Source organism: Bos taurus, chromosome 5, assembly GCF_002263795.3.
Source record: "Bos taurus isolate L1 Dominette 01449 registration number 42190680 breed Hereford chromosome 5, ARS-UCD2.0, whole genome shotgun sequence".
Classification (NCBI taxonomy): domain Eukaryota; kingdom Metazoa; phylum Chordata; class Mammalia; order Artiodactyla; family Bovidae; genus Bos; species Bos taurus.
The window spans coordinates 111,013,960-111,041,322 of NC_037332.1; the positions used below are offsets into that span (position 1 = coordinate 111,013,960).

General features: G+C 52.6%; 1 protein-coding gene across 2 annotated transcripts in view; it reads left to right on the forward strand.

Moving 5' to 3' along the window:
- CACNA1I (calcium voltage-gated channel subunit alpha1 I) overlaps window positions 1–27,363 on the forward strand; it is a 127,211-nt gene that overhangs the window by 31,972 nt on the left and 67,876 nt on the right. For both annotated transcript variants that reach the window (XM_059887167.1, XM_024992917.2), the window contains 2 exons: window positions 365–498; window positions 20,822–20,919. In XM_059887167.1, coding sequence (XP_059743150.1) covers window positions 365–498; window positions 20,822–20,919 — 232 coding nt within the window. The remainder of the gene's footprint in view (window positions 1–364; window positions 499–20,821; window positions 20,920–27,363) is intronic.

The window sequence follows — 27,363 nt, forward strand, 5'->3', positions numbered from 1 at the left end:
TTCAAGGAGTCACTCAGAGAACTGAAGAGAGAATGCAGGGCAAAGGTCTAGCCCAGGGCATGGCAATTATTAGGGAGACCCCCCTTTGCCCACTCCCATCTGGGTCCCTTGTCATTATGCTTGCTTTTAGGGAACAAATAGAGGGGGCTGGAAAACCCTGGGCAGTCTCCTCCTCTGTGAAATGAATGCCTTGGACTAGGATCTCTGAGGTTCTCTCCCGGACCAGGAGAAGATGTTTCCAGGTCTCTCCCTGGGCCCGGGTGTCCATCCCCATGTTCCCACCTCACACCGTGGCTCCAACGCTGCGTCCTGATCTGGGACCTCACGCTGTCCCTTGCTTCTTGTCTTCCTCCTGCCCCTGCAGGTCTTCGATGACTTCATCTTTGTCTTCTTTGCCATGGAGATGGTGCTCAAGATGGTGGCCCTGGGCATTTTTGGCAAGAAGTGCTACCTTGGGGACACATGGAACCGACTGGATTTCTTCATTGTCATGGCAGGGTAGGTAGACCATATCAGACAGGTCCTAGCCCCTGATGCATGCCAGACATCATGTAAATAATCTCTGGGGCTTCTGGGTAATAATGAAGAAGCTGTGTGTTATTGTCTGGATTCTTCCTGGGCCTCTCTGATGGAAGGAATGATGTCCCTTCCCTGAATGGCCTGGACAAACAGACATTCCTTCCCCCTCATTCTGGTGAACTGTGTGTCTTCCTGCACTGTCAGCTGATACTGGATCTGTTTTACACTAACTAACTGTGACCTTAAGAAAGCTACTTAACCTCTCTAAACCTCAGTGTCCTCATCTGTGAAATGGGGATAATGTATAACGAAGGCCAGCTCCATTAAAGTGAGCACCCAACAAATGTGAGCTATTATTATTATCATCCTAGATCACTTAGCAAGTTAGAGATCCAGCACAGACTCTACTGTCTGACTCCAAACTGTGGTTATTTCTGCCAAGATGTTAGCTATAGTCAGAAAGAGGTCAGGGGACAACTTAAACTGTTTGGAGCATCTTGGATTCTGCTCTGTGCCTTGTCCTTCCTTTCCTGGGTTAAGCCAGGCTGGTGGCCCATCCACACATTCATTCCACAGTCAGCAGTTGACTGAGCTCCTACTAAGTGTCAGCACTGTCTTCAATGCAGGGCAGGAAGGATGGCAAATCTAGACATAAACTTTATCCTTCCCAAGTACCATCTGGAGAGAGGCATTCAGCAGCTACATGGGTGAGCATGCCACATGCTGAGACCAGGGCCCTGGGAAAGAGTTATGATTCTCTGAGAGCATCTTTGGGCCAGGCTGGGGGCTTGGGGATTTGACGACTTGCCTGAGGAGGTGACGCACACACAACAGCTGGAAGATAGACAGGTGTTAACCATGCCCAGTAATGGTCAATATGGCAGAAGTGAAAAGCAGGGACAAAAAGGCTAGAGACCCACGAGTGTGTGTGTGAGTGTGTACACGTGTCAGTGACCTTGAGAGCATGTGCATTTATTTGCATACATGTGTGTGCCAAGATATGTGTGTGATGCCCTTGAGAAGTTGCAGGGAGGGTGGCCAGGCACGTGGCTGAGATGGGAAGTCAGCATCACCATGTACACACTGAATTCTGCGGATGTGTCCTGAAGGGCCGTGGGTTGCTCACTGGTGTTCTTTAGAATGTGACAGTACCCTGTCCTCAGCGCTGTATTCAGTTCCACAGCCACATTATCAGTGACGATGTAGACCAAATTAGAAGTTAAACTGGGTCCCTACGTGGGAGCTGTGTCACCCTCTTTGTCAGATTCTTCCTTCTCATTCTCATCTTGGTTTGGCTGGAGGACATCCTTAAGTAGTTTTGTTTTTTAGAGAGTTCATTTGGGTTTTCCCATCACATGTTAAGGAAAAATCCGAACGAACTTTTTGACCAACTCAATAAAAAGAAAAGGTGCTTGGATAGTGTCGTTTTTCAGTCTTGCCTGTCCACGCATATATCCCTTTGACCTTGGTGGGTGAAGGGCAGTTTTTGTCTGCACTGCACTGGACTCGAAGTTTTTCTCCCTCAGAGCCCTGTGTGTGGTACTGTCCAAATCGACACCATATATTGCAGCCGAGGCCACTATAGATCTGGTTCTTCTTTGTTGGGAGAAACCTGCTTTTTCTTTGCTAGAAGCTTGAAAGTTTTCTCCTTACCTTCAGAATTCAGACATTTCACAAGGGCAGGTGTTAAGTGAAGGATCGCTTCTGGTGGGGCCTTTTGGAACTCAAGACTTGTGCATCCTTCAGGTCAGAAAAAAATTATTCTGTATCTTGTTTGGTGACTGGCCATTCTTCTCTGCTCTCTCCTAGAATTCCCAGTAAGTGGTTATTTCCATCATCTCTCTATTCTCTGCATGTTTCGTTCACCTCTCTTACAGATTTCATCTGTACTAAGAATTCCTTGACTTGGCCTTCTGAATCACTATCAATGTCCTTTTCTCAATTTACTGCCCCTAATGGAAGTGCTCATCTCCTCTGTGTCTTTTTAATTCTCAGGATCGCTTGTTGCTCTTGAATTTCTTATTTTTCAGAGCAGCTTGTTTTTATGGATGCAATATTCACTCACATCTCTTCGTAGATACAAATTAGGCTTTACTGATCCTGAAGTCAAAGTATAATTTCCAGAAAGTTAAAAAAAATTACCCTCACACAAATCTTAGAAGGAACATGTATATTACAGATTTATTCGACTCATTAATGAGGAATCAGCAGGATGGTAATCGTCAGAACCAGAAAAACAGGCAATGGAAAAAAAAACCTGGGGATATGAGGTGCTTAGAATCAAAGCTGGTTAATGGCCTTATAGGGTCATAAAACCGTAATCTTTGGGGTTATCTTTTTATATTGGGCAGAAACCACTTACAAATACCTCCAAGTTCACATGTAATTTCATAGCAGCCAGACCTTTAATTAACAGTAAAGAGTGAATCAGAACAAGGTGTGTTCCCCCAGATAATGAAATAATCTTTAGATGGGTCTGTTAAATAATGCTCCAAATGATATCACGAGAAATGCTGCCCTTCCTTTGCCGAAGTTCCAAATTTTAGGATGATTTTTCTTAACTCCTGTTTCAGGGAAGTCATTTGTTTTGCTGGCTCCACTGACTGCCTCCCATGAGTGCCCCCGCTCTGCCCTTTTGCCTTGAAGAGTCTCCTCTATTGCTTAGCGGTTCCCCTCTGTCTGCTCATATTTATAAAAAAAGACAATAAAGATCTAAACTGAGTGGTCTAAGGACCTGGGCTGGCTTCAGCATTGTGGCGAGGTCTCCGTTTGACATCTTCTCTTGGTCTTTGGGGTGGAGATGGGGCGGGGATGGGGTCCACAGGTCAGCAGCCTCCTGGGGGGTCAGGGAGGGCTGGGTACATGTGCAGCCCCATAGGGCCCCATACTTGGGTTAATGCTCTGCTTTCATCAGTTTGAAATTCTTTTTTCTTTTTCTAGTGGTTGCTGGTCTTCCACAATGGAATTCTTTCTTTGAAAATTTTTTTATTGGAGGATAGTTGCTTTACAATGTTGTGTGGGTTTCTGCTGTATCAGCAAAGTGAATCAGCCATATGTATACATATATCCTCTCTCTTTTGGATTTTCTTCCCATTCAGGTCGCCACAGAGCACTGAGTGGAGTTCTCTGTGCTACACAGGAGGTTCTCGTTAGTTACCTGTTTTAGACATGGAAGCCCCATTTTATATGTAGCAACATATCTCTGTCAACCCCCATCTCCCGATTCTCCCCCCCACCCCTTCCCCACCTGGGTGTCTGTGCATTTCTTCTTTATGTCTGTGTCTCTATTTCTGCTTTGCAAACAGTTTCATCTATGCCTTTTTTCTAGATTCCGTATATGTGTGTTAACACGTAATATTTGCAATTCTCTTCATAAAAAGATTTCACTGTATATTATTTTTTCTTACTTTTGGCCGCGCTGAGTCTGTTGTTGTGTGCCTGCTTTCTCTAGTTTGGGCCAGCAGGGGCTCCGGTTGTAGTGCGTGGGGTACTCATTGCGGTGGCTTCTCTCATTTCGGAGCATAGCTGTAGATGCCTGGGCTTCGGTATTTGCAGCACATGGGCTCAGCAGTTGTGATCTTCCCGAACCAGAGATCCAACCTGCGTCCCCTGCATTGTCAGGCAGACTCTTAACCGCTGTATCACCAGAGAAGTTCTGAAATTCTTAATACATTTTGAACAGGGGCCCTACGTTTTCACTTAGCCCTGGGTCCTGGGAGTAATGTAGCCAGTCTTGGCTTGGCAGTGGGCTCAACAGAGACATTTTTGTGAGTCATGAACAGCCCCATGTGGGATGCTGGGAACTCTGGGTCCTTCCTGTCCTTTGTGCCTAGGGATGGTGTGGGTGCAGAAGGCAGGATGGGGAGCCCTAAGCCTGGGCTTCAGAGCCCAGCTCCCCCCACCCAGTCCCACCCAAGCCTGCAGCTATAAATGTCCTGTTTCCTGAGCAACAGGCTTGCCATCCTGAGGACGTTTTCTTCCTTCCTGCTCCTCCTTATCCCCAAATTACCGGCTCCCTTTTCAAGTGACAGAGGAGACAGAACCCCCACACTGGAAGGTGCCTGCAGAGGTCAGAGCCTTCACCTCCGTATCCAGTCAGCCCTGCTTGCGTGCTGCCACTGGGGGCAACTCACAAGGCAGCCAGTTGCAAACTGGGACAGCTTTTGTTTCCAGTCCCTAAGTTGTGTCCAACTCTTTGCGACCCCATGGACTGCAGCACGCCAGGCTTCCCTGTCCTTCACTGTCTCCTGGAGTTTGCTCAAACTCATGTCCAGCCTAATGTGCTGGAAAGTTCTTTCAAGGAGTTTGAAATTTGTCTTCCTGTAGCTCCCGCCCGATGGTAGATCTTGACACTTACTCATTGACAAAGTCAGCATTTATTGAGCACCTGCTGCACCCCAGGTGCTACGCAGGGAGCACATGAAAGGAACAAGACAGATGCTGCTGTGATTTCATAAAGCCCACGATCTAGGAAACAATATAAAACAGATAATAAAGTTCTAGATAAATTCTACTTGGGACCAAAGCCATTGCAGCAAAGTGTAGAGGGCCACGAGGGCATGGACTGGGTTTGTATACAGCTTCCTGAGGAAGAGAGGCTTGGGGGTAGGAGTTGCCCAGCAGGGGTTTGGGGAGGGTGTCATCAGTAGAGGGGACGGCACGAAGGGGGCCTGGAGGGGCTGTTTGAGGAAGAGGAGGCTGTCAGAGCCCAGGGACCCGTGGGATGGGTGGGTGGGTGCTGAGAGATGAGGCAGAGAGGGGGCAGGGGCCTGACCGTCCAGAGGTGTTAGTGGCTCAGTCGTGTCCGACTCTTTGCAACCCCATGAACTGTAGCCCACTAGGTTCTTCCATCCATGGAATTCTCCAGGCAAGAATACCAGAGTGGATTGCCATTGCGGCAGGGGTGTCCCCAAAAGACTCGTGACAGCCTTCACACATTCGAAAGCGGCTCATTTCCTCCCCGAGTCTCCCCTTCCCCACATAGAATGTTTCCAGCCTCTCCCACTGTTTGTCAAAGGAGGGGAGGTGGCCTCCCCTGCCGGACCTACTTTAGGCGGTCTTGGTCCCTGGCCGGGGGGAAGGACCCCGGCTTCCCACTGATGACTTGTGGGAGAGAAAAGGGATTGCCCTCTCCTGGGACCGGGTGGCAGTGTGGCCTGCGGAGGGGCTGCTCTCTCTGCCACCCCTAGGTTGTGTGCAGTCTCCAAGCCAGGCCTCTTCTCCCCTGGAACTGAACACAGGTGATTTTTTAAAAAACACACAAATACCCACCTTTGCATTTATTGTTATTAATTTCATCTTACAATGATCTCTTGGAGTCTTGTTTCCGTCACTCATTACATTTTCTTCCTGTGCTTGATCAGCCCAGGACAGTGAGGCCCTGGGCACCTCACTAGAGGCTCTTCCAGTGTGGACAAAGCCCCACTCATCAGTGGGCAATAGTGGAACCTACCTCATTGTGTTATTTAAGCTATGCTTCTCTGCCTTAGTCCATTAGGAGGTCATGAAATATTCAATGACATTCTCATTGAACTTGAGATTTTCTTTATCTATATATCTCCCTTGCTGCATCATACTGGTAATACTGCAACCTCCCTTAACCAAAAAAATAAAACCACATGAACTGGCTGTTGACAGCTGTGGAGAGGGGTCTGGGTTCCTCTGTTAAAGTCTTTCCCAAGAATTCTGATGACTGGTGTCTGGGAGGAGGGGTGGGTATGGTGAGCCAGGGCTGTAGGGCTGGGCTGGTAGGGACCTTTCTAGAATGAGTCTGAGCCAGTGCCTTTGCCAAGGTCATGGCTGGTGTGGGCCCCGCCTTGGAGGAGCTCAGGGAACAGGAGTGGCCTTGAGTCTGATGTCCCTTAAAAGTTTTGACTATGATGGTATCCTGGAGAAGGCCTTGGCGTGGAAAGTGAAGCTGCTGAAGGATAAGCATGAGCCGATCAGGAATGGGCTCTTAAACATATGTGCAACCTTGTACCCCTTCTCTCTGCTCCTTGAAATTAAGAGAGCCACAGGGTTACTGGGGCACAGGTTAAAATACAGATTCTGGGGCCTCATCCAGGGGATCCTGACCCAGCAGGTACAGAGGGCCTAGGCATCTGCATTTTATGCAAATGCCCAGGTGGATCTGGGTTCTTTTGACCCTCAGAGAGCCCCTCATCAGGAGTCCGAGTGGTGAGCATGATTCCCGGTTCTGGGAACCACAGGAAGGAGAAGAGGCCTGGGGAGGGCTCTGTCTCTGATCTGTGCCCAGGATCTGAATTAATTCTCAAGATAAGCAGATGTGCTCTGTCAGTGAAACAGTGGGGACTCGTAAAAATTTCTGTCATCGTTAATAATATTAACACGAATAGCGCTAACATCAGGAACTCTGCACCTTGGCCAGGGAGGAAGGAGGAGGGGCTGGGCCAGGATCTATCGTGCCCTGGAAATAGCTTCTCCCCAGAGTGCGTGGGGAGCAGCTTCTCCAACCCGACTCTTACAAGCTCTCGGGCAACAAAATGTCAATAAGAATTGTTCCTTATCCCTGAACTAGAGCTTTCTAAAGAGATCAGGCAGGCTTGTCCCCTCTGTGGTTGCTTGCTGAGAGTTCCTATTGTCCAAAGTGGCCCATCAGTGGGACTTTAAAAAGCAAAAGGAATTGAATCCTCTTAGGCATTATCCAGGTGAAAAAAAAATAAGAGCATCTACTGTTTGCGGAGTACTCACTGTAGGCCTGATGCTGTGCATTATCTGGCCTAATCTTCAGACTAGCACTGTGAGGGAGGCACTGTGGTCAGTTCCATTTCACAGATGAGCACAGCGACAGGGAGTGACCTGCCCGAGGTCACGACAGACCTGGTAAGGGGCAGAGCCAGGAGTTGCATCCAGGCAGCTTGGCTCCGTGGGCTGGCATTGAATCCTGGTTCTCTGTAACTTGCTGGGTGTATCTGTCAGGGATGCATTGGACTGCAAGTTCACAGGACATCTGACCACAGCGCAAATGCTGGGATGTTTTTCCTGACATAACATGACGTTCTGAGGTCAGCGGTTACCAGTGATGGCTCTGTGATGTGGGGACTGACGTCCTTGTGATTTTCCAGATCTTCTTTTCATGGGCACAAGGTGGCTGTTGAAGCTGTGGGCGTCATGTCTGCATTGAAGGCAGAAAGGGTGGAGGGAGACAGGACTATGCCAGCTGTGCGTATCTACTTGGATCTGGAAAACAACATTTTCTTTTCTAGATCCTTCCCCATCCCAGCACACTTGGCCAGAACTGGGTCTCATGGCTGTGCTTAGCTGCAAGGGAAGCTAGGAGAATAGAAAACATCATTGAATTTGGGTAAATCAATCAAGAATTGTTCCCTGGGGCTAGGCAAGATTGGAAGGAGAGAGAGTGCACTTTGGGTGGGCAACTCTCAGAGTCTGCCACCCTCTTCTCCTACAGTCTGTGTTTCTTCATTTGCTCTTGGCCAAAGCTGTGGCCCTACTATGTCTCCAAGCCCTAATTGGAGCCTCAGGAGCCCTGCCTGGGCTGTCTGGGGATGTACGTGATCTGCTGAGAAATCTAAAGTCAATTACTGACCCGTGTAATCTCCGCAGAGGCTGGTGCCCACTAGCAGACTTGCTGTGGTTACTGGTGTGAGAGTGTCACCCCTGGGCTGTTTCCAGAAGCCTTTGCTGCCTGCCCACCTCCTGCACGGCTCTATGTGCATGATCTCTGGTCAGGGAAGCACGGCACATGTCCGCAGGCCCAGGTAGAATCCTCTTGGTTCTATGAGTTTAGACCCTGACTTATCCTGGGCTCTACAGGTCTGTCTACTCCAGGACCTGCGTGCTCCAGGGCAAGGGCAAGGCCAAGGCCGAGCCTGTGTCCTGGAGCCCCTGGGACTTGGCTCCAGGGCCAGCACAGAGGGGAAGCTCCATATTTGTTCTGTTTCTTTGTGTCCCTGCGGAGCTGGGGCATCTGGGGCCATTTTCTTTCAGCTGAATTGGCCCTTGGGTGGGTGTGGACCTGGGAAGGTTCCAGGGAAAGTCCTGGTGTGGATGATTCTTCATTTGCATATGGAATAAAGTGGGCGGGAGAGACAGCATGATGATCACCACTCCGGCCCGTTTCCATGGAAACAGGATGCTAGATGACATGGAGGACTGGGTAGGGGGTAAATCACCAGAGATTCTCAGGCTACAGGTTGACAAGCCAGACACCAGTCAGTCATAAATCAGTCAGGATTCTCTCAGTTTATATGAACAGGAAGCCTCTGAACCTTTTTTAAAGAAGCTTACTATCCCTTTTCCTGAAAGTCGAGGGGTCTCTGACTTTAGGACCCGCTCAATCCAGAATCCTGAAAGATGTCACCAGGCAGTGTGTCCTCCCATCCTACAGCTCTTCTCAGTCCTCTGACCAAGGACTTCCATCCATGGCAGCTTTCCTCTGGTTTGGAGCAGGGTGGGCAGAAGAAGAGCACAACTCCTCCCTCCAGTTCAACAGAAAGACACCTCTGCTTCCTTAGCCACTCTAAGCAGAGTGGGAGAGAGCCTCGTTGGCTTGGATTGGCTGGAAAGGGTCATGTGCTCATCCCTGAGCCAATCAGTTCAGTTCAGTTCAGTCGCTCAGTCGTGTCCGACTCTTTGCGATCCCATGAATCGCAGCACGCCAGGCCTCCCTGTCCATCACCAACTCCCGGAGTTCACCCGAAGTCACGTCCATCGAGTCGGTGATGCCATCCAGCCATCTCATCCTCTGTCGTCCCCTTCTCCTCCTGCCCCCAATTCCTCCCAGCATCAGAGTCTTTTCCAATGAGTCAACTCTTTGCATGAGGTGGCCAAAGTACTGGAGTTTCAGCTTTAGCATTATTCCTTCCAATGAATACCCAGGACTGATATCCTTTAGAATGGACTGGTTGGAGCTCCTTGCAGTCCAAGGGACTCTCAAGAGTCTTCTCCAACACCACAGTTCAAAAGCATCAATTCTTCGGCATTCAGCTTTCTTCATAGTCCAACTCTCACATCCATACATGACCACTGGAAAAACCATAGCCTTGACTAGATGGACCTTTGTTGGCAAAGTAATGTCTCTGCTTTTCAGCCAATCACTGTAGCCTAAATGAGGCAGCACTCTGATTGGCCAGACCTAGGGCAAGGTCTATGTCCTGGGCCAGGTGTGAGGTTGACCTCTCTCATACCACATGGTCAGAGAGTGGGGAGGGTGCATTTGGCAAATCCCAGAACTGTTACCCTACAAGCAGAGAAGGAAGCTCCAGGTAGGCACAAATCAGTGATGATGCCTAGGTGGGTTGCCAGAACTCAGGTTTCCTGACTGGGTTGTGCTTTCTTACTCCCCCACTGTCCTGAGAACTTGAGGTTGTTAACCTCATTTCCCAACTGGGGAAATGGAAGCTCAGAGAGATCAGCAGCCTGTCTCAGGTCACACAGCCTGTAGGGACTGTGTGATGTGTTCAGGTTCTGGGGACAACTACAGGCTGACTCACAACATGAAGGGTTTTACCCTTTCAGAGGCCAAAAGATCCCAGTCGCTCTGCCCCGGAGGACTTGGACGACCTCACCAGCTCTCAGAAGGATGTGGGATGAGTCCCGGAAGAGGGATTTTTTTTCCCTGAGGCTGTGGTGGAGCCAAAAGAATCCCTATCTGGTTTCCAGCAGCTGTGTCCACCGGCCGTGGTGCCAAGACTACTCTGGAGTAAGGGAGCTGAATGTTGTGGGAGGCAGTCAGGAGGTATATTTGGGATGTATACTAAAAAATGATAACACTGTTTGCCTGAAGTTCAGACTTAACTGGGCATCCTCTATCTACTTGGCAACTCTACCCAGAGATAAAGCCAGTGAGTGTTGTCCCCTGCATAGAGCCTTGTGGAGAGATGGTCCAGGGTCTCCTGCTGCCGAGGTCCCCAAATTTCTTTTGTGGCCCCCAGTTCCTGCTTTACTCTGAACTTGGCCTGACTTGGCTTCAGCCCATCAGTTTGTCAGGTAGGCTTAAGAAACCCAGTTCTTGGACTTCCCTGATGGCACAGTGGATACAAATCCACCAGCCAGTGCAGGGGTCATGGGTTCGATCCCTGGTCTGGAAAGATTCCATATGCCGTGGAGCAACTAAGCCTATGCATCACAACTTCTGAGCCTGCACTCTAGAGCCCTTGCTCTGCAACGAGAGAAGCCACCACAGTGAGAAGCCCGCGTACCCCAATGAAGAGTAGCCCTGCTCGCAGCTAGAGAAAGCCTACATGTAGCAATGAAGACCCAGTGCAATCCCCTCCCCCCAAAAAAGAAAGAAACTTTATTCTGGTCTCATAAGAATTGTGTGATGGTATCTGGGCAATAACGACCCACCAATCATAAAACACTGGCCAGAGTCAAGGGTTAACATTATCAGCCCCTAATTTTCTCTTTCCATGATTTCCTCTCTCCCGCCTGCCCTCCCTCCACTGAACACCTACTATGTGCTGGGTGCTGAGACAGTAGCATAAGCTGGTGGTCTAGTTACCACCCGACACAAGCCTGAGTCATCATAGAGCTGCCTCCTGACAGATGAGTTGCCATTTCCAGCATCTCAGCTTCCTTTCCATTAGCTACATCTTACATTACATTTTAAGAAAGCCCCTGTGAGTCCCTTGTAAAGACTGAGGAAACACCCTATTTTTATCAGTAACACTCAGAAATCATCTCCTGGGAGGGGTATTTCCTGGAAAGATGTTAAGTCTCAGTCATTTTATGTTGCTTCTTGTCAGCTCCTAGTTTTTTTCTTTTTTTCTGATCTTGTCCCTCAAGTTATTTGTTTGACAAGCTGGCAGGGGGAGCTGCCTCCAAGCCAGCTGCTGGATGAGGGGCTAGGGACCTAACTAGGGCTCTGAGCCATGACCTGAGGAACAAGGACACAACAGCACCCCCTCGAGCCAGAGATGCCCTGGGGTGGGATCTGAAAGCTGGGAAGGGCGTCCCAGGGAGAGAGGCTGACAGATGCTGAGGCATGTCTGCTGGTGTATTCTGGGAAACTGAGATGTTCGGGTGTTCCTGGCTGCTGCTGCTGCTGCTGCTAAGTCGATTCAGTCGTGTCCGACTCCGTGCAACCCCATAGATGGCAGCCCATCAGGCTCCCCCGTCCCTGGGATTCTCCAGGCAAGAACAGGAGTGGGTTGCCATTTCCTTCTCCAATGCATGAAAGTGAAAAGTGAAAGTGAAGTCGCTCAGTTGTGTCCGGCTCTGTGCGACCCCATAGACGGCAGCCCATCAGGCTCCTCCATCCATGGGATTTTCCAGGCAAGAGTACTGGAGTGGGGTGCCATTGCCTTCTCCGGGGTGTTCCTGGACTGCAGGGCAAATGGTGGGCGGTGATGCAGTCTTGGTTGGGGAGCCTCCAGAGGCCCTTATCACCTGGGCTCCCCCCGGGAGGAAGTGGGATCCAGGGAGGGTTTAAGCAGGTAGCATGTGATTTGTGGGCCAGTGTGCCCCGAGGCAGCAAATAAGGCTGTGATGTAATAATGGCTGGCTTTCATGTGCCAAACCCTGCCCTAGGTGCTGAATCCACATGTGAACGCATTTCATCGACCCCATGAGGTCAATTCAGTGACTTGCCCAAGGTCACCCGGTGCAAACCCCAAGCTGGGATTGGAACCCAGGCTCTGTGCTCTAAACATCGGGCAACACAGCCTCCATCGTTGCTGGCCCTGTTCCAAATGCTGCCGGTCCGATTTACTGGCTGGCTGTGGCAGTTGCTCTGCCTGACCTGATGATTGATGAAGTGTGGGGGGCAGGTCATGCAGAGCTCCTGGGCCCCCCACTGCTCAGTTGGGTTCTGTCTGTGCCTCAGCTTCTGGGGTGGGTGCCCTACTCCCTCCAGAGGAAGGGGCGTAAAGTGCCTGGCACACGGCAAGTGCTCCGGAAAGCCCTCTGAAGCAACAGGACCCTGCAAGTTGCCAGGGAGAGAAACCAGTTCACATGACACCTAGGCCCCAAAGGGAAGGGGCTGGCTCGTGTGCCTGGGCAGAACAGAGCACAGATCCGCGGTTCGGGTGCAGCTGGGGAGGAGTGCTCCAGCCATATGGTCAGGATCCTGCCTTGCCCCGGTTCTGGCCTCCGCCTTCCTCTGTGTTGGCAGAGCTTTCCGGCCACCATGGAGGCAAGATGGCCATTAGCGCCTCCGGGTTTCCTGGTGGTGGCTTAGCCAGGGAGAGCATCTCTCCTCTGCAGTCCCAGCTCAAGGGCCAGCAGCTCCTCACGGCCCATCCTGAAGTAGTCACGGTGGCTGGTGGTGGTCGTGGGGGCTGGTGTCTGGCGGTAGACCAGGCCTGGGTCTCTGCGCTCCTCCTGGGAACCAGGGGAACAGTACAAGGGGGGTGGCTTCTTAGCAGGAATACGTGGGGAGGGCCCTAAGAGCAGGTGTCCAACCTGCCTGCCCACTCTGGCATGGCCCACACTTCAGCACGGCCACACGCGAGCCCCTCTCCCCAGACGACACCCCATCTGGGAGCTGGGTGCAGTCACCCTCCTCCAGGGGTGATGTCAGGACGAATGTGCTCGCTTTAAAGCAAAATTACTTACCTAATTAGGCGCTTGGGAGCTGGCAGGAGGTAGTGGGGGGGGCTTTGTTGGTTTTTTTTTTTTTAGACTTTTAGCACTGAAGCTGCGCGATAAAGTAACTGTGTAATTAGGGATTAATTTCTCACTCCTGCAAGTGATGTCTTACTTGGGGCCTGAGGGAAGTCAGCCGGATGGTTATTCACCCACAGAGCAGCTCTCTTCCCCTTCTCTTTTGTCGGCTGGGGGGGAGAGAATGCTCCTTCAGCTCTCCCGAGGCGGGAGGTGGCTTCTTCCGTCCCAGGTGTTCTTCGTGCTGCATAGATTCCCGAGTCAGTGCTGTGCCAGCTCTGTGTGGTGGGGCTGGAGCAGGCTGTGTCTGAGAGATGCCCGGCCAGCATCCAGCCGGTCGTCCAAGGATAACGCCTCGGCCCCACCCCCGGCTGGTCCAGGTCTGATGCACACAGCCTGTCAGGGTCCCCACTGAGATTGCACCCCGTTTGTGTTTGCAGGGTAACCTGCTCACGAACAGCCCCTTGCTGGTTTTTCCCTCTCTGCCCCTTCTCTGGGCCTCCTGGGATCACCTCCCAAATAAACTGAGTCTCCTGAGTCCTTGGCTGAGGCAGTGTTGGGGGATCCCAAGCCAGACTGGAGTTGTGAACAGAGTGTGGGAGGAACCAGAGCCCAGAGGGGTGAGGGCAGCCCGAGGTGCAGGGAGGGGAGAGCAGGACTTCTGGAGGAGGGGGTCTTGTAGGTGGAGAGTACGGAGGATGGGCTCCACTCAAAGGAAAGGGACAGGGAAGTGTGTTTGGTGAGCTCGGTGCTCATGGTGCCCGAGATGTGTGGAGTTGGAGCAAGGGGTGGGGGAAGGGGGCTGAGGCCAGACTGCAGGGCCATGAAGACCCTGCTCAGGGGCTTGGACTTTGTTCTGAGGGCAGTGGGGAGCCATTGAGGGTTTAAGCCAGGAGTGACGCAGCTAGCTTTGCGTTTCAGGAGCTTTGGGCTCACCAAGGCTGCTGCAGCTGTCAGCAGAGAGGGACGGTGGCTGGGCAGGGGCAGGGTGCTGAGGCTGTCAGTGACTGTCCACGTTGGGCTGGTGGGTACAGTCACCATCAGGACGATGTGGTTCCAGGGCAGAGACTCAGACCTGCAGTTCCTACCTCCCGGCCCCTCGCTTGGCGCCTGTCTCCCCATCCTGGTCCAACATGCAGCTTTCTATCCTCTTCCTCTCAGGGAACTGTGAGATCTGCTGGATTCCTCACCGTGTACCTGCTATTTACTCTTTACCTCTGAAAGCATTTACACCTGGTCTTGCTCCCCTAGACAGGAGATGCGGCTGCGGCAGGACACCCTGATAGGTTCACAGAGAGTTAGGACCTGGGAGTAGTGTTCAGGCAGAGGAATTCCCAGGGCCAAGGTCGATCATGCTGCCATGAACTCAGTGACTCATCACATTTCCCCTTTTGACTCGACTGCCAGGAAGCTCAGAGCCAAGATCTTGGCACTAAGTTCTTCAAGAAATTTCTCTGGGGGAGTTTTTCCATGGGGACCCGGGGGCTTGCAACTGACGTATTCTCAGGGGGATTTTTGCAGTAGAGGATGAGGTCAGAGGTGAAGGGAAGGGGCAGAGCCACTGTGTTGGTCTGGGTCTGCCAGGCTGTGGCTGTGTAGTTCCCTTCAGAGATGGGACAAGAGTCAGATCAGCCTCCATGAGAGGGCTGGGGTCTAGGAGGTGTTAAGATCCTAGGGCTCACTGACTCTGGGTTACGGTGAGCCTTGGTGACATCCAGTCATAACTTGCATTGCACTCAGGAGGCAGGGGCCAGCCTGGCTTGTTTTAGAGAAACACATGAGGAGGGTGAACCCGATTTTTCACCATCGGTCCTGAGTACGCAGGGCATCTGTAGTTTCCCATTCCTGCCCTCCAGCCTGTCCTGGGTCAGGGCCACGGTGGATGCTCCTGACTTAATTAAGAAGCTTTAGTCCCAGACTGTGGACTGCAGGTTCTTTGAGAGGGGATCGACAGCACGGAACCTGCTTGGCAGAGTGGGGCGGGGGAGTCAGGGACCAGGCACGACTGTTTTGAGGGCTCCCAGCGCGGAGCGAGCCCTGTGTGGCTTGTAAGCATGGGTCTGCTCTGGTCCAGGGGAGCAAGGAGAGGGTTGAGGCAGGATCTGAGTGATGTAGAGGGCGCTCAGGAGGTTAACTCAGGTGAATAATGAGAACACACGCAAGAGGCCCTCAAAATCCATTCTTTTCTCTGTCTACCCCTCTGCCTGTGAAGCAGCTATTTATTTTTATTGTGAGACGTGAACAAATCCTGGACTGGCACCTGCTGGAGCTCAGAGGTGTGCCCGAGGCTCCTGGAATGTAGTCCCTGGGTGGGTTCCGTCTGGCATGGCTGAGGAGCCCCCCACCTCCAGCACACGAAGCGAGGCACCAACCGAGCCGGTTGTCAGGATGGAATAGAACAAGGCAGAAGGGGGAGGGTCTGCATTAGTGGGGATGGGGGAAGAGGGAGGGGAGGGCTGGAGCTGGGCCTAGCTGCCTGCCCTGGGGTGGCTGTCCCCGGCCTGGTGTGTGTGTGTGTGTGTGTGCGTGCGCCAGCGTGAGAGCCTGTTTGTGTGCCCACGTGTGCCACCCCCACAGCGCCTCCATCACGCACATCTCCCGGGCTGCCTGGAGAGCTCTTTCTTCCAGATAGGAAAACAACAGTTTGGCTTGCCCACGCACGGAATCCTCATGCAGCCCCCCTCCCCCGGCGCCCCTTCTCACGTCACCTGCTGCCCCTGGGCACCTCGGCCCTCGCCCTCTCTGCCTGGCTGCTGCCCCCTGTCCCCCTGCTGCATCCCCTCCCGCCCCTCCTCTGGTCCCCCTGGTGGTCTCTGTCTCTAGTTCTTAGGTCTCTGTCACATTCCTTCATCTGAATTTGGGCTCTGGTAGGCGAGAGTGTGGATGAGGGCATGCAAGGAGTGCGTGTGTATGTGTGTGTGCACCAGAGGTTGTGTGCAGGGGTTTGACTCTGGGTTGTGTGTGAAAGAGAGAGAGAGACAAAGAGAGGGAGTGAAACCTGGGCCCCAGAAAGCTGGGGGATGGATGGAGGCATTTGAGGCAAGCAAGGCTTTCACTCAATTACTCTTCAAGCAGCGGGGGAAGTGGGGGGGGGCAGCTTCACAACAGTTGGACAGGTTTGCATGGTGTGCAGGAAAAGCCTTCATTCCCGTTGATGGCGGAGACAGGTGGAACTGGCAGCCTGGCCTGAGCCTCAGGCTTGAGTTGCTCAGGTCTGGTGATTGGGGCGCCTGGGGTGAGGCTGGGGTGGCAGGCCCCTGGGACCTGTCTTTCAGAGGTGGGGAGCAGGTAGCGACTGAGCAGGGAGGATCTGGTGGACGTGCTGGGAACTACAGGCCCCCCCTCCCCTGAGATCTGCCTGCTGCGGAGATCCAGGAAGGCCTCCTGGAGGAGGCAGACTGTCTCTGAGTTGCTGCTGGACTGGTGGACGGTGGGGGGGGGCGGGCCTGTGGGGAGAGGCCCCAAGGATGAGAAGGAGGGCAACGGTGAGGGCTCCAGGGCCGTCTTTGCCTTTGAGTCTCTGCCCTGCCTCCATGCGAACTCCTGAGGGTAGGGGCCGGTCTGAGTCGTTCTTGGGGCCATAGCACTTGGACTGGCCTGGTTCATCATGGACCCGGGTGTGGAGAAACTGCTAAGTCTCCAGGGACTTCTGTACAAAACCCGATTAAGGCTTCAATAGAGGAGGGAGGTGTTCCAGGCAGAAGGGACAGTGGGGGGAAGGCCTGGAGTGGGACAGCGCAGTGAGCCCTCGAGGCTGGAGCCTGCGCACCTTGCAGGGGCTGGCCGATGGGTGTGCCCCAAAAGAGGGGATTATTCCTACAGGGCGAGTACCACCTGCCTGCCACACCCCTGAGCCATGGCCTGTGAAGCCTGGCCTCGCAGAGCCCAGGTCAAACTCAGAGACGGGAGAGGGGGCAGAACTGGGATGGCTCCTGGCTTGAGCTTCTAAAGAAAGGCAATGACAAAGAATGCTCAAACTACCGCACAATTGCAGTCATCTCACACGCTAGTAAAGTAATGCTTAAAATGCTCCAAGCCAAGCTTCAGCAATACGTGAACCGTGAACTTCCTGATGTTCAAGCTGGTTTTAGAAAAGGCAGAGGAACCAGAGATCAAATTGCCAACATCCACTGGATCATGGAAAAAGCAAGAGAGTTCCAGAAAAACATCTATTTCTGCTTTATTGACTATGCCAAAGCCTTTGACTGTGTGGTTACAATAAACTGGAAAATTCTGAAAAAGATTGGCATACCAGACCACCTGACCTGCTTCTTGAGAAACCTGTATGCAGGTCAGGAAGCAACAGTTAGAACTGGACATGGAACAACAGATTGGTTCCAAATAGGAAAAGGAGTACATCAAGGCTGTATATTGTATCCATGCTTATTTAACTTATATCCAGAGTACATCATGAGAAATGCTGGGCTGGAGGAAGCACAAGCTGGAATCAAGATTGCCGGGAGAAATATCAATAACCTCAGATATGCAGATGACACTACCCTTATGGCAAAAAGTGAAGAAGAACTAAAGAGGCTCTTGATGAAAGTGAAAGTGGAGAGTGAAAAAGTTGGCTTAAAGCTCAACATTCAGAAAACGAAGATCATGGCATCTGGTCCCATCACTTCATGGCAGATAGATGGGGAAACAGTGGAAACAGTGTCAGACTTTATTTTTCTGGGCTCCAAAATCACTGCAGATGGTGATTGCAGCCATGAAATTAAAAGATGCTTACTCCTTGGAAGGGAAGTTATGACCAACCTAGACAGCATATTGAAAAGCAGAGACATTACTTTGCCAACCAAGCTCCGTCTAGTCAAGGCTATGGTTTTTCCAGTGGTCATGTATGGATGTGAGTGAGTGAGTGAGTGAGTGAGTGAAGTCTCTCAGTCGTGTCCGACTCTTTGCGACCTCATAGACTATAGCCTACCAGGCTCCTCCGTCCATGGGATTTTCCAGGCAAGAGTACTGGAGTGGGTTGCCATTTCCTTCTCCAATGGATGTGAGAGTTGGACTATAAAGAAAGCTGAGCACCGAAGACTTGATGCTTTTGAACTGTGGTGTTGGAGAAGACTCTTGAGAGTCCCTTGGACTGCATGGAGATCCAACCAGTCCATCCTAAGGGAGATCAGTCCTTGGTGTTCATTGGAAGGACTGATGTTAAAGCTGTAACTCCAATACTTTGGCCACCTGATGCAAAGAGCTGACTCATTGGAAAAGACCCTGATGCTGGGAAAGATTGAGGGCAGGAGGAGGAGGGGATGACAGAGGATGAGATGGTTGGATGGCATCACCGACTCAATGGACATGGGTTTGGGTAGACTCTGGGAGTTGGTGATGGACAGGGAGGCCTGGCGTGCTGCAGTTCATGGGGTCACAAAGAGTTGGACATGACTGAGCGACTGAACTGAACTGAACTGAACTGAGTTTCTTAAACTCATTTGCTAGGTGACCTGGGACATGTGACATCACCTCTCCTACAGCCTTCAGATCAGATCAGATCAGATCAGTCGCTCAGTCGTGTCTGACTCTTTGCGACCCCATGAATCACAGCACGCCAGGCCTCCCTGTCCATCACCAACTCCCGGAGTTCACTCAGACTCACGTCCATTGAGTCAGTGATGCCATCCAGCCAACTCATCCTCTGTCGTCCCCTTCTCCTCTTGCCCCCAATCCCTCCCAGCATCAGAGTCTTTTCCAATGAGTCAACTCTTCAAATGAGGTAGCCAAAGTACTGGAGTTTCAGCTTTAGCATCATTCCTTCCAAAGAAATCCCAGGGCTGATCTCCTTCAGAATGGACTGGTTGGATCTCCTTGTAGTCCAAGGGACTCTCAAGTCTTCTCCAACACCACAGTTCAAAAGCATCAATTCTTCGGCACTCAGCCTTCTTCACAGTCCAACTTTCACATCCATACATGACCACTGGAAAAACCATAGCCTTGACTAGATGAACCTTTGTTGGCAAAGTAATGTCTCTGCTTTTGAATACACTATCTACATTGGTCATAACTTTCCTTCCAAGGAGTAAGTGTCTTTTAATTTCATGGCTGCAGTCACCATCTGTAGTAATTTTGGAGCCCAGAAAAATAAAGTCTGACACTGTTTCCACTGTTTCCCATCTATTTCTCATGAAGTGATGGGACCGGATGCCATGATCTTCGTTTTCTGAATGTTGAGCTTTAAGCCAACTTTTTCACTCTCCACTTTCACTTTCATCAAGAGGCTTTTGAGTTCCTCTTCACTTTCTGCCATAAGGGTGGTGTCATCTGCATATCTGAGGTTATTGATATTTCTCCCGGCAATCTTGATTCCAGCTTGTGTTTCTTCCAGTCCAGCGTTTCTCATGATGTACTCTGCATATAAGTTAGATAAGCAGGGTGACAGTATACAGCCTTGACGAACTCCTTTTCCTATTTGGAACCAGTCTGTTGTTCCATGTCCAGTTCTAACTGTTGCTTCCTGACCTGCATATAGATTTCTCAAGAGGCAGGTCAGGTGGTTTGGTATTCCATTATCTTTCAGAATTCTCCACAGTTGATTGTGATCCACACAGTCAAAGGCTTTGGCATAGTCAATAAAGCAGAAATAGATGTTTTTCTGGAACTCTCTTGCTTTTTCCATGATCCAGTGGATGTTGGCAATTTGGTCTCTGGTTCCTCTGCCTTTTCTAAAACCAGCTTGAACATCAGGAAGTTCATGGTTCACATATTGCTGAAGCCTGGCTTGGAGCATTTTGAGCATTACTTTACTAGCGTGTGAGATGAGTGCAATTGTGTGGTAGTTTGAGCATTCTTTGGCATGGCCTTTCTTTGGGATTGGAATGAAAACTGACCTTTTCCAGTCCTGTGGCCACTGCTGAGTTTTCCAAATTTGCTGGCATATTGAGTGCAGCACTTTCACAGCATCATCTTTCAGGATTTGGAATAGCTCAACTGGAATTCTATCACCTCCACTAGCTTTGTTCATAGTGATGCTTTCTAAGGCCCACTTGACTTCACATTCCAGGATGTCTGGCTCTAGGTCAGTGATCACACCATCATGATTATCTGGGTCGTGAAGATCTTTTTTGTACAGTTCTTCTGTGTATTCTTGCCATCTCTTCTTATGTATATTCTATATATTATGTATATAATGTATATATATCTTCTGTGTATTCTTGCCATCTCTTCTAACCCTAACCCTACAGCCTTATCTCATCATAAATCCAGGCATCTAACCCTGGCTTGGGGGGCTCCTGGGGACTTGGGGAGATGGAGGGACTGGGGAGCTCCACCAGACGCTGCTGCTGCGGCTGCAGCTGTGATGGCCAGTCACTGTCTGAGCTCAGCCTGGGGCCTCTGGGCACCTCCATTCTCCCCCTAGGGAACAGGGTGACTGCTCCCTGTTTGGGGGGCTGCCCTAGAAACGAGGGCAGGAGCTGCCAGCGCATTGCTGGACAGGCTTTGGGGACCCAGGGCCTCTGCTCTTTATTCCCTCTGCCCCCGGCCACATCTACCAGGCACCTCTGGGAAGTCTACATGGTGGACGTCACCAGCCCTGCTTACAGAGGAGGAGATGGGCCCAAGGGGACAGTCCGAGGCCACAGGGCTGACTGTGGCTTAGCCGGGGATGCTGACCACTTTTCTTACCGCATCCAGGCAGGTGTGGGCGTGGCTGGTCTGGCCATGGCCCCGCCGTCCTTCGAGCTCCGGGTCTTACTCTCCTCCCCTCTCTTTGCAGGATGGTCGAGTACTCCCTGGACCTCCAGAACATCAACCTGTCGGCCATCCGTACCGTGCGCGTCCTGAGGCCCCTCAAAGCTATCAACCGTGTGCCCAGTGAGTTGGTGCCCCCGGCCCCGCCCCAGGCCCTGCCACTCATGCACTCAGCAAGACTGCCCAGCACCTCCCAGTGCCAGGCCTGTGCTGGGCACGGGACCCTTCCGTGACAGGACAGATGTGGGCCCTGTTGCCCGGGCCTCTTGGGCCATTACTCGGGCCTGAAGATGTGGGAGGGTGGCCCTGATGCCTCTGGGTCCCCAAGGCACTCGTATTGCAGCAAGTTTCTGGCTTGTTGGGGACAAGGGTCCTTGCGGGGGGCAGTCAAGGTGGCAGGTGTGTGAAAAGAAGCTGGTTGGTTGGAGGGAGGTGTCATGAAGCTTTCTACTGAGGAGGGGCTCCTGGACTCCCCACTTGTGCCAAGTGACCTGGAACTTGAGCTCCTGACCCCCCACCTCATCCCCCATAGGTTCACCACCCCCCTACATGCAGGTCCATCCACCCACTTGGCTCCCCCATCTGACCAGGTGCCCATCTGTCCACCCACTTAGTATTGAGAGAGGTTATCTAAGAACAACAATCCCTGACATCTGCCTAGACTCACACCTCTTTCAAAGCCTTTCATCTCTGTGATTTCTTTTGAGCCTTACCGTCCCCCTGGGCGGGAGCGGGAGGTGGGCTGTGCTCATGAAAAACTGAGATGGGAAAAACCGAGACTTGGAGGAGACACGAGGTTACTTGCCCAGGAGGTCCCCTGACTCTTTTCCACTTGGTGTCAAGGATGGAATGGGGATTCGGGAAAGGAGTGAGGGGCCCTGCCCCAGGGAGCTTTTGTCCTGATGGAGAAGGACAGGAACTTCCAGGAGCATCCGCCCATCTCCTGTCTGTCAGGCTCTTGACATGCTGATGGCTGACTTAACCCCCTCGACAACCTATGTGAGGTTCAGGGAGGTTAAATGGCTTGTAGAAGGTCACACAGCAATTCAGGGGCAAGGCAGGGATCTGAGCAGAGTTCTGTCTGTCCCGAGCCCCGCTCTTCCTGGACTCCATCTGAACTCTAGTTCTGTTCCCTGCCTGAGCCTCCGTTTCTTCTTCTGCAGAAGGGGAAGGGGCTCCTGGCACCTCGTTCTCCTCCCCAGTTGGTACAGACCCCGCTCCACCCATTCCCAGCCTGCCCACCTGTCTGCAGCCGTCCGCCTGACTCTGGGCTCGTGTCGGTCAGCCAGGGCAGGCCTGGCGTTGCAGGGGAGGCTGTGCTTTGGGATGTTTGTGGAGCAGAGGGACTTGGGGAGGGGGCAGGCTGGCTCAGGCTGGATGATGTGCAGAGGGGGAAGGGCTGATGTCTCAGGATCACATGTACAAGGTCACCTCCCCACACATGAGCCTTGACATGATGGGGAACTCGGGGGCCCCTGAGAGCTGCTGTGAGGGTCCCCAGGGAGGACTTGAGAGGTAGGAATCCAGAGGTGGGCAGTGGGAACTCAAGGTGTCTGGGAGCGGAAGGAAGAGTTCATCTTTGTCCCCTCCTGGTCCTAGGGAGACTCCCTTGGGGCAGAGAAGGGGCATCCAGAGAGGCCATCCTGGCTGGCAGCCTTTCTGTCCTTCCCACTTGCCACCAAGCCTAGGAGTCTCCTTAAAGATCACCTCATTCTAAACCGTCTTTACCCCTTTTAACAAATGAGGCCAGTGGGGCCCAGAGAAGGTCATGGCCAGTCCAAGGTCACACAGCAGGTCAGTGGCAGGGACCAAACTGGAGCCCATTTCTAAGTAGCACGCTTCTCCCAGGGGTGCATGCTTCCCTCCCCAGGCCCTATTTCCTCCTGGGAGGCCGGCCACAGGCAGCCTTTGTTCCCGCAGTGCCCACAACTCTGTCTGGTGTGTAGCAGGGGCTCAGTAAATAGGTGTGAAGTGGACCCACTGGGCAGGTATATCGAGCAGCTGTCCTGTGCTGCCCATGCTCGGACCGAGGGTTGCCGGGCATGTGGAGGGCACAGGGGTGCAGGGAGGGGCACAGCGTGGGGCACTGGGGGTCTGAGGTGGTGTCTGAGCTGAGACCCAGCGGAGCGTGGGGACTGAGCCGACAAGGGAGTGTTTTATAGATGCCTGGCAGTGGTGGGCAAGTGGATACAAGACTGCTCTGGCAGTGTGGGTGAACGAGGGCCAGGCTGGGCAGGCTGGAGAGGAGCAGGTGGCTGGGAGGTCTGGTCCTAACTCTGGAGAGTCCTGGAGGAAATCAAGTGTCTGACCCGGGCAACCCCACAGGGAGGGCAGGCAGGGGCTGCATCTCTCCTGGGCGTCCCCCATAGAGCTCCCCATTTCAGTCCCAGAGAAAGGCAGGGCTGCCCCCAGGGGGCGGCGACCACATGGCCACTGTCACCCTCCTGGCCACGCAGCCTGCAGGCCTGGCCCCATTTCCAGAGACGCGTGTGCTGGGGTCATACAGGGGCGTTTGGAGGCCATCCTGCATTCTGCATCTCCCGTCAGGTCTCAGGGTCTGACAGGCATGGGAATAGCAGTGTGACGGGGCATTTCTGAGAGATGGTCTGGGTGGGGGGTGGATGGGATAGACACACAGGGTATGGGTCTCTGTGGATGGGTTTCTGTACATTTGTGCGTGTGTGTGTGTGAGGGTCTCTCCTTGAGAGACCGTGTGTATATGTGTGTGCACATGTGGGAGTGTGCACATGTGGGAACATGTACATGTGGGTGTGCACATGTGGGGGTGTGTACGTGGGGGTGTGCACATGTGGGGGTGTGTACATGGGGTTGTGCACATGTGGGGGTGTGTACGTGGGGGTGTGCACATGTGGGAACGTGTACATGGGGGTGTGCACATGTGGGGGTGTGTACATGGGGGTGTGCACATGTGGGGGTGTGTACATGGGGGTGTGCACATGTGGGGGTGTGTACATGGGGGTGTGCACATGTGGGGGTGTGTACATGGGGGTGTGCACATGTGGGGGTGTGTACATGGGGGTGTGCACATGTGGGGGTGTGTACATGGGGGTGTGCACATGTGGGAACGTGTACGTGGGGGTGTGCACATGTGGGGGTGTGTACGTGGGGGTGTGCACATGTGGGGGTGTGTACGTGGGGGTGTGCACATGTGGGAACGTGTACATGGGGGTGTGCACATGTGGGGGTGTGTACATGGGGGTGTGCACATGTGGGGGTGTGTACATGGGGGTGTGCACATGTGGGGGTGTGTACATGTGGGTGTGCACATGTGGGAACGTGTACATGTGGGTGTGCACATGTGGGGTGTGTACATGGGGGTGTGCACATGTAGGAATGTGTACATGGGGGTGTGCACATGTGGGGGTGTGTACATGGGGTTGTGCACATGTGGGGGTGTGTACATGGGGGTGTGCACATGTGGGAACGTGTACATGGGTGTGTGCACATGTGGGAACGTGTACATGGGGGTGTGCACATGTGGGGGTGTGTACATGGGGGTGTGCACATGTGGGGGTGTGTACATGGGGGTGTGCACATGTGGGAATGTGTACATGGGGGTGTGCACATGTGGGGGTGTGTACATGGGGGTGTGCACATGTGAGAACGTGTACATGTGGGTGTGCACATGTGGGAACGTGTACATGGGGGTGTGCACATGTGGGGGTGTGTACTTGGGGGTGTGCACATGTGGGAACGTGTACATGGGGGTGTGCACATGTGGGAACGTGTACATGTGGGTGTGCACATGTGGGAACGTGTACGTGGGGATGTGCACATGTGGGGGTGTGTACGTGGGGGTGTGTACATGTGGGAGTGTGTACATGGGGGTGTGCACATGTGGGGGTGTGTACATGGGGGTGTGCACATGTGGGGGTGTGGCCCACGTGCCTCTCCTCCCCCCCCCCCTCACTGCCCGTGTGAGGAACTCATTTGCGGCTCCTGGCTGTCAGGGGTCACTGGCAGGCCCCCTGTGCCAGTCCGTCTAGTTCTCTAGAGAAGGGCCGGGGTGGGCCCCACGCTCATGGAAGTTCTGATTTCGGAGGCTGGGCGGCCCCCAGGGCCCAGAGAGGAGTCCGGGTCTTTCCTCAGGGGCTTCTTTCCTGCTAATAGGCTTTGCCAGGAGGCCCAGGGCTGCCTGAGGTGGGCAGTTCTGTTCCCACTCTGAGCTGTTTCTGCCTCTCAGCTGACAAACGAATCTCTTGCTTTCTCAGAACCTGGCCTGGGGGAGAGTTATTGAGAGCATGAGCCCTCCGGGATCCAACATATAGCTCATGTGCCTCACCCCCCTCCCTGAAAGGGACCTTAAGATAAATCCATCTTCACGAGCAACTTAACAGGAGCCTCAAACTGTTGGAGCGTGTGCACTAATCCAGACCTTGCCACTTCCTTCCCAGGTGCCACGTGCTCTGCCCAGAGTCACTGGGAATGAGTGGCCTGTAGGGGTGCGGGGTCACTTAGAAGTGTCTGTTTGAGAGGTTTGGTTGGTTGCCTTCTTTTTTCCTAGCTGTTTCCCTGAACATTCCAAGTACTCCCATTTATCTTTTGTAGGCCGTGCCACATGGCATGGGGGATTTAGTTCCCTTAGTCCCAACCAGGAGTTGAACACGCATCCCCTGCATTGGAAGCATGGAGTGTTATCCACTGCCAGGGAAGTCCCCCATTTATCTTTATTGCTGCTTCTGCCCTGGGACTCGTTCAACAATAGCCTGTAGCTTTCAATTTGGCCACTAGATGGCAGGCTAGAGGATTGGGATGGCGAAGTCAAATTATGGGTTATTAATTGCAAAGCTGTGGAGAGGGAGGTGGCTGCCTGAAGTTTAAAAACACAAGCAACCAGAAAGACTCAGTTGGGTTGTCAGGGAATTTAAGTTCTGCTTCTGAGCTCTGCTGAGAGTCTGCTGTGTGACCTGGGAAGCCCTTGGGAGTCTCTGGGCCTGTTTTCCTATTTGCACAAAGGAGGAGGAGAGGCTTTGTCCAGGATGGGTGGGGCACCTGGGGGTCGTGCTCTTTACAGAACATCAGAAAATGTGTCCCTCCCCCCACCCCTGTAGGTGTGTGCTGGCCACTCAACCATCGGTGGATAAAGGGCAGGAGGGCATAGAGGAGCCAGTTGGGGAGGGAAGGAAGAAGCACTAGACTGCCAGTCAGGAGGCTAGGTTCTGACTTTTTATAAGTCCTTGCTGTGTGACTTTTCATAAGTCATTATCCCTTTCTGGGCCTTGGCAAGATGGGGCTGGTTTATCTCTGAAAGTGCTCCCTCCTGGCACCAGCTGACTCCAGGTTTCACCCACCCTACACACCCCTCAGTCAGCTGACTCAGTCATGTCTGACTTTGCAACCCCATGGACTGCAGCACGCCAGGCCTCCCTGTCCATCACCAACTCCCAGAGTTCACTCAGACTCACGTCCATCGAGTCAGTGATGCCATCCAGCCATCTCATCCTCTGTCGTCCCCTTTCTCCTCTTGCCCCCAATCCCTCCCAGCATCAGAGTCTTTTCCAATGGTCAACTCTTCAAATGAGGTGGCCAAAGTACTGGAGTTTCAGCTTTAGCATCATTCCTTCCAAAGAAATCCCAGGGCTGATCTCCTTCAGAATGGACTGGTTGGATCTCCTTGCAGTCCAAGGGACTCTCAAGAGTCTTCTCCAACACCACAGTTCAAAAGCATCAATTCTTCGGCGCTCAGCCTTCTTCACAGTCCAACTCTCACATCCATACATGACCACTGGAAAAACCATAAGCCTTGACTAGATGGACCTTTGTTGGCAAAGTAATGTCTCTGCTTTTGAATATGCCATCTAGGTTAGTCATAACTTTCCTTCCAAGGAGTAAGTGTCTTTTAATTTCATGGCTGCAATCACCAACTGCAGTGATTTTGGAGCCCAGAAAAATAAAGTCTGACACTGTTTCCACTGTTTCCCCATCTATTTCCCATGAAGTGATGGGACCGGATGCCATGATCTTCGTTTTCTGAATGTTGAGCTTTAAGCCAACTTTTTCACTCTCCACTTTCACTTTCATCAAGAGGCTTTTGAGTTCCTCTTCACTTTCTGCCATAAGGGTGGTGTCATCTGCATATCTGAGGTTATTGATATTTCTCCCGGCAATCTTGATTCCAGCTTGTGTTTCTTCCAGTCCAGCGTTTCTCATGATGTACTCTGCATATAAGTTAGATAAGCAGGGTGACAGTATACAGCCTTGACGAACTCCTTTTCCTATTTGGAACCAGTCTGTTGTCGGCTGAGTATGAACTGCTGGCCCACCTGTGCCCCTGTACACCCTGACCCAGGCTGTGGATGGGGTTGGGAGGGAGGCCTAGGGAGCTCGGGGCAGCTGTCCACCTCCTGGAGCCCTATCTGGCTGACAACCCCTGGGTCAGCAAGGACCCACCTCTGTGCAGGGGCCTCTGGGCTCTGGCTGGGCTGGGCAGGGCCCAGGGACAGGGGGGCAGAGCTGACAGTGCTGTGTGGAAGGCCCCTGTCGGGCCCCAGCTGCAGGCTCAGGACTGGAGATTAGCTCTCTACTGACAGGCCCCAGTTCTGGTCC